This window comes from Macrosteles quadrilineatus, unplaced genomic scaffold, assembly GCF_028750875.1.
Source record: "Macrosteles quadrilineatus isolate MER2022 unplaced genomic scaffold, UCM_ALF_1.0 Scaffold_4__1_contigs__length_99947679, whole genome shotgun sequence".
NCBI lineage: Eukaryota > Metazoa > Arthropoda > Insecta > Hemiptera > Cicadellidae > Macrosteles > Macrosteles quadrilineatus.
The window spans coordinates 825,087-839,033 of record NW_026542597.1 but is presented as its reverse complement, the minus strand read 5'-3'; the positions used below and the strand labels follow the sequence as shown (position 1 = coordinate 839,033).

The following is a 13,947-nucleotide window of genomic DNA, read 5'->3' as shown; positions in this document are numbered from 1 at the left end:
ATACTTGACAATAAATATTTAATATAACAATATTTTAATCTTGGGAAATGATGAATTTGTTTGTAGGTGTTAAAGAAATCTTATTATAAACAAGCTAAAATGTCAAAACCACCATTAAAATTATCGTCAATAATAACATTGAGTTTCTTCAAAATTCATAGGTCCAAAGGAAATTGTAAGTTTTGTTGTGTGTTATACAAGATACGACCAATACAAGTTTGACTGAGTTTCTCAACTAGGTGACGACAGCCGCCGAACCTGGCTCGTCAAGGTCAAATACTGTATATTAATGCGAATTATAGGAAGTATTTATATACCTCTTAGGTTTAACTTGACTTTTTCAATGTACCAACAACGTTATTTGTTTAATTACATTGGCGAAAATATCCTTTACTAGCTTATCCTTACCTAAATATTTAAGAGTAAATAGGCTTTTCCTAACGCATTCTTATAACTAATAAATTTATAGAACAAACAAAATATAAATATACATAAATATAAATACTCCTTTTACGTTGTTTAGCATTGTTTAAATAGAGAAAAGTGGTAATGCGTTTAGAAAACAACACGTTTCTCTGTTATTATTTATCCAATCTTAACAAATGAGGTATCATTGAAAACAACATAAAACGTACAAATTGTTATGTTCATTGCAATTCTTTTGTAAAGTTAACGGTTTTCGTGAAATTTGGCATCAAATATTTTAAATGGCCACCATTTTGAAACGGTTTTTAGTATAATTTTTAACGTTAATAGGTCTTAATAAGAGTAACATTTTAGCAAAATTTTAAAGCTGTATCTCAAACCGTTTAGGAGTTATTAGTTTTTTTGTAAAAAACACATAAATACTGACAGTCGGTAAACTAGACACCACAGACCCATGTTCCTATGGTGAAATGTGTTTGTCTTGACCTAAGAAATAACGCTATACACAAGTGTCCAGAGAGTTACGGGACACCCTAAAAAACTAAGGACTAAGAAAAGAAATTTAGCTGAGAAACGTAAACATAATTTTAATTTTTTTATCGAACAGTTTTCCAATACCCCATCTACCAGGCTGTGAGCTTCCAATATTCCTAAACAACAAAAAAAAAAAACATAAATATTTCTTGGCGAGATAAATATTTGGAATAATATTTGGATATATGTCAACAATGCATTACAACTAATCAATTATTACTAACTATTTTCAAACCAATCACGTGTTTAATTACTCGTATGTTGATCTAAAAATCCCAAATTAATTATCAGTTACAGTTTTCCTTATCAACCCCCCTCCACTATAGATATAATTATGATTCCATGTAAACATTATTCCGTTATAGATTCCTTTCAGTCTACATTGAAACATCCTTCCGTCAACATTGTTGAAAATGTAGCATATCCAGTGTTGTTCTGCTATAAACAAGAATCCAAACTTATAACGATTTTCGAGGAAGAGTTTTTTTACCAGTTCCCATCCAGCGACAGAACCAAAGTCGTCAGTAGCCATCGTTACGTGCTAGTGTTTGCTTTTCGCGATAAAGTCTCCTATATAAACCGAAGAGAGCGATAGTTAAAGCTTTTTACTGCACTATAAATTGAACGATAAGAAAATTTATATAGCAAAGTATCGATAGCGGTACTCGGTGTTTGTCAGTTGAAGTAACCATGCATGTGTTCCTGTTGCTGATAGCAACAACAGTGGGACTGGCGTCAGCTGCTGACGACTGTTACTACACCGCGGTCGACCTATCCTACAGGCTCAGCCCCTTCAGCACCAACTACTACCCCAACTTTCTACCCTTCGAGATCACCATCGAGTTGGTGAACGTCATCACCGACATCCTCTTCAATGAAGCCAAATACATCGCGGGTGACGAAGGCGGCACCAAGGTCGAGGTTCCTGGAAGGTTTTGTGACAACGGATACAAAGTAGGCGAACTATGCAAGGATCAGCTGATGTTCATGCCAGGTAGGATGTGTTTGATACTTAGGATAACCCAAATAAGCAGTGTGCAGTGTTCCTTAATGTGAATTTGTAAAACAGTTTTTTATTTAGAATTATCTAAAAGAAAGGTCAACAAAGTTTGATAAAAAACTTTTTGGGTGTAGACCATTCTTATGAAAAAATGCAACTCCGTGTAAGAGGATTACGGATCCTCCTGCAACGGTGTTGCAAATTAGAAAAAAATACACATTCGATTAAAAAAATTGTTATATGTTCAAAGGTTACCAAAGATAATAAATATAGATAGACTATTGGGGTTTTCTCAGCAATATTGTTTAATTGTATTTTATGAATTATTTTTTATATTTTATTTTATCAAGATTATTATTTAATATAATCCATTTATTATTATTTTATTTTATTTTGTGAATTTTTGTTATTTTATAAATTTTCTTGTCACCAAGTAAAATAGAATACAGCTTTAAATTAAATATTATCTTGAGCCATCACAGCCTAAAGCTTTTTAGTTAATGTATCTACAACATTTAGTTTTCATATTTGTGCTGGTGCGTTCTGTTTCTAGAATCATTGCATGATTATGAAATGTGCAACTTTTAACATAAATGAGCTTGCATAACGGACATAAATAATTGTTATTGATACTAACATAAAGAAAGCGCTATCGTGTCATTAACTCTTTAAATAGATCAATACGAAATGTTAGCGTATATTCGGTTATTATTATAATCTTCGGTTTATAACAGGTTTGTTTTCTTAGAAATCACATCATAGGGCGCAAAATTCTAGTGCGAAACAATTTTACCTATCACATATATTAAATCCATTGGTGATTGGCGGGACTTGTACCCGGGACCACGGGCTCCGGACTCATGTCCTCTACAACTAGACCAGCTTGCTCATACGGTTCATAATACTAGTACTCTATTGTTTCTAATTATATTTCAATTTAAAGGCAATAAAATATTTTCTTAAAAGTACCAGCAATTTTATGAAAATGTTAGAAATACAAATTGTAAACAAATGACTGGGTTAACTTAGATCACACTACATGACATACAGTTTTTTGTCCTGCTACACCAATATCGAAGGGACACTGTACATTAGGTTTTAATCGGATGAATTATTACCAAATTTACGATGGAAATGAAAATATTAAGTCACAGGTACCCATAAACATTAATTTTGCATCATAAATACTGTTTAGGAATTAAATGTGAACGGTGCGATGGATTCTTATACATCACAGTGTGCGTTATTTAAAAATTGTACATATTTTCATTGTGCACATAGTTCTAAATTGTTAGTTTTAAATAAAAGTTATCTTAATATTGGTCAGCGTCAAAACCGTCAAACACCTGAAATAATATTCATGTTGTTTTTAATTAATTATTAAGAGAATAAAGTAAATTCCAGTGGATTATTATGTTGACGACACAACTGATTAATTGCTTTGACAAATTCTAATTATTGAAACGTGACATGTTTGACGTTCCCTCATTTTGTGGTAAACATAACATGTTTAGCATGATAAGGAAAATACTACACGTCAAAACAATTCTGGCTCCTTTGAAGTGGTCAGTGCAATACATACATTTTAATTAAATAGTTCCGAAAGTAAATTACGATTAAAATAATACTTATAAAATTATGATCGACTCAAATACATTATAATTGTAAATGATAGTTATTCATTATACTAATAACGGTTTCAACCTAATATTTTGGATATTAGTCTGCATTATTTCTGCATGTAAATTTAAAATGGAGTTCTACACTCAGGTAAAATAAGTTGAATACCATCAATAAAATAAAAATTATTATTTCATTAAACCAGTTTTAAACAAGTTAAAATAAATACAGTTTATTTTAATTAAATACTCTAATTTTATTTTCAAAAGAATGAATCTAAATTGGAAAAACTATTTGCTAATTTAAATTTTAATGAATGTTCAATAATCTTTTATTGGTCAATCATTTGCCCACATCAGTGAAGTTAGCAATGTATTTTCAACCAATTGAGAATGTACCTGTACCAAACAGTAAAACAAGTAATGAAAACTATCGTCCACAGATCTTAAGTTATTGAATAAAATATTGTGTTACATTAAAAAGCAACAATTGCATTGTCTTAGTGCTAAAATAATAATCTTTACCATCTGTTGTTGAAGGCCTACATAAATAACATACGCTATATAATACGTAAATAAATACGCAAATAGCTAGGGACCAATGAAGACTATTCGGCATTTCTAAAAATACACTTAATACAAATGTTTTATCTAATCCTCGTCATTTATATCATTTTGATCACCACTTAAATAATAATTTGTTAGTTTGCAATCCGAGAAAAACTCCATGAGATGGAATTATATGCCCCTGTATTAATAATAGCTAAACAATAATAATAAATCATTATCCATTATTGGTTTGGAAGGTACCAATGATACAAGTAGCTGGGTATTGGTTAGTCATAGTGCCAGCATACTATCTTGATGGTTACCGCTTTAAAACTCAGAAAATTGATTAAATGAGTTATGTTAATACTTCGAAACTTCTAACGGCCTTAGCTGAAGTAAGAGCTGATCAAATTCAGTAACAAAGATGATCAAAACACATACATTGGATACGAAATAGTATATTTCGTACCCAGGGCCGAAATGAGGTTTTACCGGCTCATCGTCTCAAAATTAAAACGATCGAGACCTGCGAAACCGTTTCGGTCCGTGGTCCGAACGCTTTTTTCACCATGGTATACCCTATTACCACTATTCATCCCAGTAATAATGCACACTGATAGTCAACACAAGTAAAATTTTAAGGTTATGTGAAGAAATAATTTGAGGAATTAGCAAAAATAATAATAAATAATTGCTAGGCAGCAGTGACAATAAAAAAATGCTATTGCAATGCTATGGATACTGATTGTGTATGTGAATTAATGTTTTAAGAAAATAAGTGGGCAGCTGATTTTGCGGCGTTAGGTATGTAAAACCCTGCTCGGTCCCCAAATGGCAATGACAACTGGCATGGCCAGCAAAACGTAACTTTCAGCCACCAATTAACGTATGTAAAACAGCTAAAAACATCATAGTGTGGTGGAAAATAAGGTCTATTTCAACCTAACATGTATTTAACTTTGTATATATGTTTGTCATGTCCAATACCGGTTGTAACGATCAAATGGTATTCAGCCTTTGCTTGCTGCAGCCTGTGTCATTGACCTGTCTGAGAAGTCCGCCATGGACGACAACTATCAAGCCTCCATCCAAGACGTTGAAGAGTGGCAGGCCATCTTCGGTGCATTCCCTCCCAGGTCCATCGTCATCTTCGACTTCGGCTGGTCCCCGAGGTATCCCGACGTCGACCGATTCTTTGGCCGCCGAGGAAAGCTGGGAACCCAGCTCAACCATCCTGGAATTTGCCCAGGTATGATTTACAAGAACGATAAGCCTTTGATGAAAAAACTAACATTTTCGCAATCACAGATATACATCTTATGTGACGAAAATTTATTTAAATTGGATACACTCTGATCTCGCTTTTTCACACATTTAGGGAAACAAATAAACACTTTATTAGGGCTGTCTTCATAGTAGTTGTAATGATCTGTTGTTGCCAATCACATTCAATACAGCTTATTTTACGTTAAATGAAAAAATCCTGATTGTTACATGAAAAAAATCTACATTGAATTGATTACAAAAAGTTTGTATTGAGAACATCAATGTCAATTGAATTTTATTGGTTAACACCAGTAAGAAAATACGCTCAGGACAATACAAAAATGTGTCTACTTTATTAACTAAATTCAATAAAAAATGCTCTAAATGATAAATCATCAGGTTTATGGTTAATTTAATCAGCTTATTACTCAATCATTGTTTATTGTTTTGATTTGAACTACCTGAATATAATTTATTAACTAAATCCTTTACATGTTGTTGATGTGTTTACTAAAAAAGCCAATTTTCCAGACAATTATTTGAAGCAGTCTTAACGTTCCTCAAGGGATAGTTTATTTATGTTTCAAGACCTAAAGGATTTTTATTAATAACGCCAATTCTGGATTTATAAATAACATTTTAGGATTTAAATTTATAACCGTATATAACAGGCCTACTAAATTTCCAAATTATTACACTAATTCTACAAGGGAACATATGTTGTTATTGTATTAACAAATAATAAATTGAAGGTATATTATTTTAGGCAGATTGCATTTTAGATTGGATTGGAGTAGAACAATTACAGTAGTGTTATCTTAGAGAATGGCTTAATTTGATTATTTTATTACTAAAACGTTATGCAAAAAAATTCATAAATTAATTAATTGATGGTAACACTTGGTAAAATACAATTTATGTGTACGTTATTCTAGAGAATCTGATATTCTATTATAATGGGATCAAACTAAAGCGTTTAGCCAACTGTTTGTCTCTTGGATTACTCAATGAAATTATGTTTTTTATTGGGCACAGATTTGGAATAAAACAAAAAAAATGCTATTTATTTATCAAAAGATTAGACAGGCTCTGTTATAAGGAAAGGGGGGTGAAGAGTGTTGTAAGGTTTAACGAATCATTATTCAAAACAAGATGTAACAAAAATGATAACCACCAATTAGGTTAGGTTATGTTAGGTTAGGTTAGGTCGGGTTAGGTTAGGTTAGGTTAGGTTAGGTTAGGTTAGGTTAGGTTAGGCACCCACATAGTATGTTACAATACTGATCGCCTTCCAGAGGCGATAGTGACGTAGTTGTCTTATGTCTCAGAGCTGGCTGATTATCTCGGCAGGCACTGTAACGTGTACGCGGTGGGGACGGACGCTCCGGACGTCGACTGTGGCCGAAACAACGAGCTGACCACGTCACCGTCGCAGCGTGTGCTCGCATCCCACGGCAAATACACGGTCACCCAACTCCAGCTGAGGCGGAGAAGATTGCCGTCCATCGGCGCTGTGGTCACAGTAGCGCCCTTCTACATCTCCGAGGCCACGGCCGCCCCTGCTCGAGTGTTCGCTGAGTTCTGTGTGGACCCCGTGCCCGAGGTGGATTGTCCCCAGCCAGCCCCACAGCCCACCCCTCTACTGATTGAACAAGTCGCCTCCGCCCCCCAGATCGTCACCGGCACCCTGGGACACATACACAACGGCGTCCACGGTGTATCCCACCCTCCCCTGCACACTGGCATCGCCAGTATCCTCTAAACAGCTCAGCCCCCTTTCACTGATACACACTCTACAAAATTAACTCGTTATATATTGATAGTTTAAGTTTTTTAGTAAGAGGTTTATGACGTATGTAAATAAATAAAAACACCTAAGATGTGTCTTTTTATATGTTTTTACAAAGGTCTTTTATTAATGTGGTCTAGGGCCCTCATCTTCGAAAGAGTTAAGGTAAGTGTCCGCTGAATTGGTTCGATATAGTAGAATGTTTAATAATTCATTAGCCATTCGCTGAATTATGAACAGCATTGTTAAACTATACAGGGAGTTTATTAAGTCCCGCATAGGTTTAATATGTTCTGAACGATAACGGATGGATCAATAAGATTTCGTACATCAACACAACACCTATAAAAATATATAGAAAAAATATTTTGAATTAACTATCAGTTTTCTGACATATCATTAGGTCGCTCCGCAAGGAGTCAGATGGAAATCTCAAATACAAGCATAGGTTGATATGCAGATGAAATTAGAAGTCTGTGTTAGTAAAATCTTATTCTATTTGTCTGTAGTAAAATACAATGACGCAAACCCAAATCCAAATGGAAAACTTAGTAAAAATTACAGTTGTTCAAAAACTCAAAATTGCAGATTAAAAAATGTTCAAATGGTTGCCATTTTACTCGGTAGTTCTTCCGAGCTCAAATTTGCGGTATTGTATTTTACTATTCAAGACTTTTAATTTAACGTGCATATCGACCTATGCTTCCGTTTAAGATTTCCTTCTGATTCCTTCCACGACGTCCCTATGATATGACCGAAAACTGACAGTTCGTTCAGAAAGTAGATTTTTAGGTGTTGGTTTTATGTACCAAATCATATTGTTTTATTTGTTATCGTTCGAAACATATTAAACTCGTGCGGGACTCTATGTACGTAAAATCCTTATAGTTAATACAGTATGCTTGCTTAAGCTACTTTCGATGAATACATTTCCTTTAGATTTATCCATACAAACTACTTAAACCAATACTAAAGCTTTAATTAAAACTAATCATTAAATAATGAGATACATTTATATGGTTTTGAATGGAAAATAAATTTGCAAAGCGATAATTTTCAAAGAAAATATTTTTTTTTTTTTCATAAAAAGTTTGATAAACGATTTGGCTCTGTGCAGTATTTTATAGTGAGAACATAAATTTTATATAAGCACAGTATGGTTTACCAAATATTTAATCTGTTAGTTTAATCACTGGAATCAAACTACAATTAACTTTAAAATCGAGTGAACATTTTATTCGCAAACAATATGAATGAAAATAAATTACATACAAGACAACATACATTTAAGGAAAATCTGTACAAAATATTTTGTTTGATTGAGGGTATTCCTTGAAATTTACTTTGAATAAAACTCATCATGGTGTTTCAAATCTCAAATAGCTTGTCAAAGATCATATTTTACACCTTTTGGTACCATAAGAAAATACCTCTTTTGTGAATTTCTTTGTAAGAATTCCATTAACAAATTATTAGCGAAAATCCATTATAAAAAACGAAATAAGGAATCGTATAACACCTTTACATCTACTCTCTTTCCATCTAACTCCGATGTTATTAAGATTGTGTATTCTGAAATGTGAAATACGATTCTTTCTTCTGGATAAAAGCAGTGTAATGTTCCGTAGTAATTCCTCTGAATATAAGCCGTAATGCATTTTTATAATGCATGTTACGAAGAAAATAGGATGATCATATTATATTACACATATATTAGAGTCGTTATCATCCTATATCAGCTTATACCATTGTTGAACAAAAAAAACTTTGTACACACTTGAACAATACTGTTATACTCTTTTGACATTGGATTACCGTACTGATTAGTAGTCTAAAATGACAAACAGTTATGGGGTTTTACAAAAACCGAATAAATTAAAATTAAAAACAAATTGCTTTCCTTATAAATCTATTTTCATACGGACAAAATCTAACCGGCCGTTCGTGATTTAATTAATTGGGTTCACATCGATACTTTCTCTGAAAAAGATTAAAGTAACGCTAATAGCATTAACACAAAGAGGAGATCCGTGTAATTAAATTTTCCGACACTCTTGTTCATGTTTTTTTTTCCTTTTTTGCGTTATAAATCAAAGAAAATTAAAGTACATTTTTTAAGTTTCAAGCATGATGCTAAAATGTCAGTACAGTACAGTATCATAAATATTTTTCATTTACACATTTAAATAACCTCAAAACATTTTAAATATTGATAAGATTACATTTTTATTTTATGACTTATTACAAATAATAAATAATTAAAATTATACAATTATATATAATTACTAAAAATAAAGATTACTTATGACGACAAAATCATCAATTATGGTCAATTTTTATGACTCTTAATTGCACAAATAAATAATACAACAAGATATTGCTATATACTTAGAATTTATACGAGGAAACTGATGTGTAACGTACATTTGACATATGATCGTATTAATTTCAATAGGGTTTGTTTCTGAATCTAGTTACGACAAATCAAAGGGCTTAAATTAATTGAGTTATTATTTTATGATATAATTAATTAATTTTTACAGTCTATTTTAGGTTTAACAAATATATACAGTGTAGGACACAAAATAATTGTTGTTTTAAGAACATCAACCAGTTTCATACCTAGGCCTATTGAGCAATCTTCTTAAAGTAACTTTATAAAGTAATATAAGGATGGACAAACACAATTGAAATATTACAAAACTATTCAAATATTAACTTTGGTTTTCAGATTTTGACAAATCCTAATTGTAGACGAGGTATTGCAACCACGCACGGGAAGGGTAGAAACTCAATGAACGATTTCAGAAGAGAATTCAATACTTAATTTATTACGGTGTGTTAATGAACAAAATGACTTTCTTAATAAGTTACTGACAATTGGAAATTCAGACAATTTAGATAAAACTATTTAACATTGAAAATGGTTGGAGAACTTAAAGTATTAAAGTAAACTGATATTCCCACCCGCAGGGAAGGGAAAGGTAAGGTAATAACTGCGGCTCGCCGACACCTCGAGCTCGACTCTGACTGACTACCCCAGGTTCGGCGGTCCTACACGTCACACAGAATGATGACACCTCATGTCAGCAAAACAATCAGGCCATGCATTCCATGCCACGATCCAAACAACCGAACGTGATGTAGCAATCGATGTACTCAATACTTTGTGACACTCAACAAAACCAACAAAACGATGCTGGCTAGCAGAGTTGCGACACGATTGCCAATATTAACGGCAATAGCCAAAACTTGGCTTTGGGCTTTTAGCCATAATAACACACAAAAAATACGGTCAATAACTTCCTAACCGTCACAGAGGAAAATATATATTTGATATACATCTGTAAACAAATTTTGAACGTGTTAGTGATAAGTTTTTAACTGAAACAGCTTAAATAAAAAAGAGAATCGAAGAAGTTAAGAATGAAGAAATAGAAGAATAAAGTTGTGAAGTTAGGATGATTGATGTTGGCGAAATAGCAAAAGTAGATATTTACTTGAAAGAATTCCAATATTTTTATAATAGAATTTTCAAAAATTAATCAAAATCTTTGTTTTATTTACATTATAATACAAAGCATACGATTTCATGAGTTGATTTAAGAGATAAACCAAACACAATTTCACATTTATTTGGGTCATTATTGCAATTACTCAGAACGTACAGTAGATTGTTGCAATAACAATGTAGTTGTCACCGTTACAATGGTTAAGTAAACTACCTATACTATTATTATTATCTTATACCTATACTATATCTACACTTATACTAGGGTTGCTTTCAGAGAGGTGAAAGCCAGTTGAGCGGAACAAACGTGATTTGATATTTGTATAAGTAATTAAATGTAAAAAGGTCAATAGATGTACTAATTCTGGTTTTATTGATTAAAATTATAATAATTCAAATTTGTTTTTACTACATCTTGTTATTCAGATACCTCTTCCAGAAGTGCATTATGGTAGTTTTGACCATGAAAATATATATTACAGTAGTTGGAATCTGATATTAACATCCAAAAAGTAAAGTATAAAAAAGAGAAAGGTAATCTAACATTCAAATGCAACTGTAGCCTACAACAACAAAACATTGGGCTACATTTTTCACCCTTACAATCGGTTAAAGTATTTAAGTATAAAAAAACAGTAACTATAAAAAAACGAGTATTAAAGTATAACAACAGGAGGGGAAATTTGACATTTAAATTCAACCATGCAACATAAAATGGCTGAAATGTAGGCCTAAACATAAGTAATAAGTAAACATCGCATTCAGCTGATTTAAGTGAAAACAGAATAATAATAAGAAGGGAAGACATGCCTTAAATATACAATGTAGATAATATAATTAGAAATTAGTAGCCTATACTTCTGGACAAGCCTTGACAATTATCCATACCGTGGTTAAAAGTGGACTTCTATAAGCCTAGGTAATTAATTTATTTACTTATTATTACCGTTGTAACTGGACGTATGTATAGCCCGTGGCTTGGCAATCAAATAACAGTATTTATACAGGATAGGCTACTGTTATAAACATTTGAAATTACTGAATCGTTACCAAATTACTGTTTCACAAAATGCAGATTCCATTTTCAGCCGAGCCATTAAAATGAAGATTTGCCGAACAATTATGAATATTACAGAATAGTATTTAATGATATACAACTTTTCACATTTCATAAATTACATGTTAGTTTTGCTATGGTCAAAGGTCCAAATCCAAATGTTCTTTTCATTTGGTTTTTATGTAGTAATTTTCTAGAATCATTGACTTTATATAAAGTCAATGCTAGAATACTGTAGATGGCTTGTTAATACCATAAGGCGAGCATTTTTGTAATCGTTTCCCCGTTTAACCAACTATTCCAAAAGATAAAAATTATATGGTGCAACACAAATAAACAACCCGATCACCTACCTATAACCTACACTTTACCTTCCTAATCTAACCTTACTTCAAAACACTAATACTCATAAACCACGAATACTCATAAACCCCGACCTACCTTCCCCACATGCCGAAATTAGATCAGTGTTCAATCTGCGTTTTATTAATAAGTGTAATAACTTACTGCACCGTAGATGTAATTCAACATAGTATAACCTGTGAGGTATTATCGGATTAAATATCGATTTCGATGCGGTTCGATATATCGCTTATTAGATTATGATTTCTAACATTGGCTGTTTCTAAATTCTAATCAGCTGGCAACACAAATAGGTTCCCAAGAAAGTAGCCACCGCGGTCCGTATCCCTCCGCTCCTTGTTTATGCTCCGCGCATTGACAAAGTAGTTCCGTATATTTTCTCAATTTTCAGTGAATTCCGCGCCTTGAAAAAATGTTTTAACGGCATTTTCTTGTTTATTAAAATCATAGGAATGGTTTAAAAACGTTTAAAAGAAAAGTCTAGAAAGTTAAGAAATACCTTATGATTCTCTTGTTTACATTTTTCTTGTAAACAAAAAACTGTCATATGGCTACTTTAGTCCCATAAGCCTAATGTTAAAAATTTGAAATTTTAAGTTCGTTTTAAATTGCATTAGTATTATCTAATTGAAATTTGCTTGTTTAAAAACCATCTCACTATTAGTCTAAGTAATTTTGTTAAGTTTGGCTGAAATGCGTTCAGTCGTTATTGAGTGATGTTTCTCTATTTGTTGCATTGAAGTTGATCCCAAAGAGCTACGCTCGCTTCGCTCGCTCCGCTCAATAAAGCAACATTCTGAACTTTTGTCAACCATATGATCTTTCCCACTTGTTCTGTCTCCCGATGCAAGAACAAGTAATGTATGTCGATTCTCAATATGTATTGAAGCAAATACGCATTAACTACGTTATATTCACGGGACTATTAATAATTCAGTGCCTGAAGTCACGGACGTGCTTGGAATATAGTAATAACCATTTAACATCCCCATCGTAATTCATAACTAAATGTATTTGGGGTGTAATCGTATATACAAAATACTCTGGCTGCAGCAAACCTGCAGACTAAAAAAATTCCCGTTTGCCTGATTGGGTTTTCACTAAAATATATCCATAAAAAGGTAATATTTTCCCTATAACGTTAGTTTAACTAATATTTTTATTTTATACCGGAAAGGACGGGAATGTGCTTTTTTCATACTGCGGCAAAAACAACGGTTGTTCATTCATTTCCTAGGTAGTTTGTAAACAGTTGGAATCTTCGATTGATTGCAAACATTATAGACAGTATTTATTGATTGTTTTAATCTGTAAATGTAATTCTCAGACAACACTATAGCAAACCCAAGATTTTATCAGTTTGTAGGGATTTACAACCCCTGCAGGTGTCACATACATTGAATATTCAAGTGTCAGAACCACGTAAGTCCCTTCGGTCCTAAATTATTTATCGGGTAAAGAGTGCAAAGGAAACCAAACATACATTAATTAATTATTTCACATAGCCTGCCTACGATTCATTTTCTTTTTCATTCTGTGTTTTAATTTTAATTGATTGAATGTTTGGGTTAGGGATGATGGCATTTTTTTCAAATACCAACCAAGTTATTGATTAACAATAGAGTTTATATACAGGGTGAGTTTTAATTGTCCCCCCCCCAACGTTTTTCCACATTTTTTCAAATATCAATCCCAGACCACTTCTAAACATTGTTGGGTAGTAAGTACTTAATTTTGACAAGGTGGCCATTTCCGGCCGCCATCTTGGATCCGCCATATTGGATGCAACATATTTCTTTCAAAAGTAAACGTGGGGTTGTGACCCATTATTTC

General features: G+C 32.6%; 1 protein-coding gene across 1 annotated transcript; it reads left to right on the top strand.

Annotated features, from left to right (window-relative positions):
* Positions 1-1,558: 1,558 nt before the first annotated feature.
* Positions 1,559-7,272, top strand: LOC128992655 (uncharacterized). The gene is made up of 3 exons (XM_054416344.1): positions 1,559-1,954; positions 5,159-5,377; positions 6,723-7,272. Exons 1-3 carry the CDS (start codon positions 1,651-1,653, stop codon positions 7,154-7,156), a joined length of 957 nt encoding a protein of 318 aa, XP_054272319.1. The 5' UTR covers positions 1,559-1,650; the 3' UTR covers positions 7,157-7,272.
* The last annotated feature ends 6,675 nt before the right edge of the window (positions 7,273-13,947 follow it).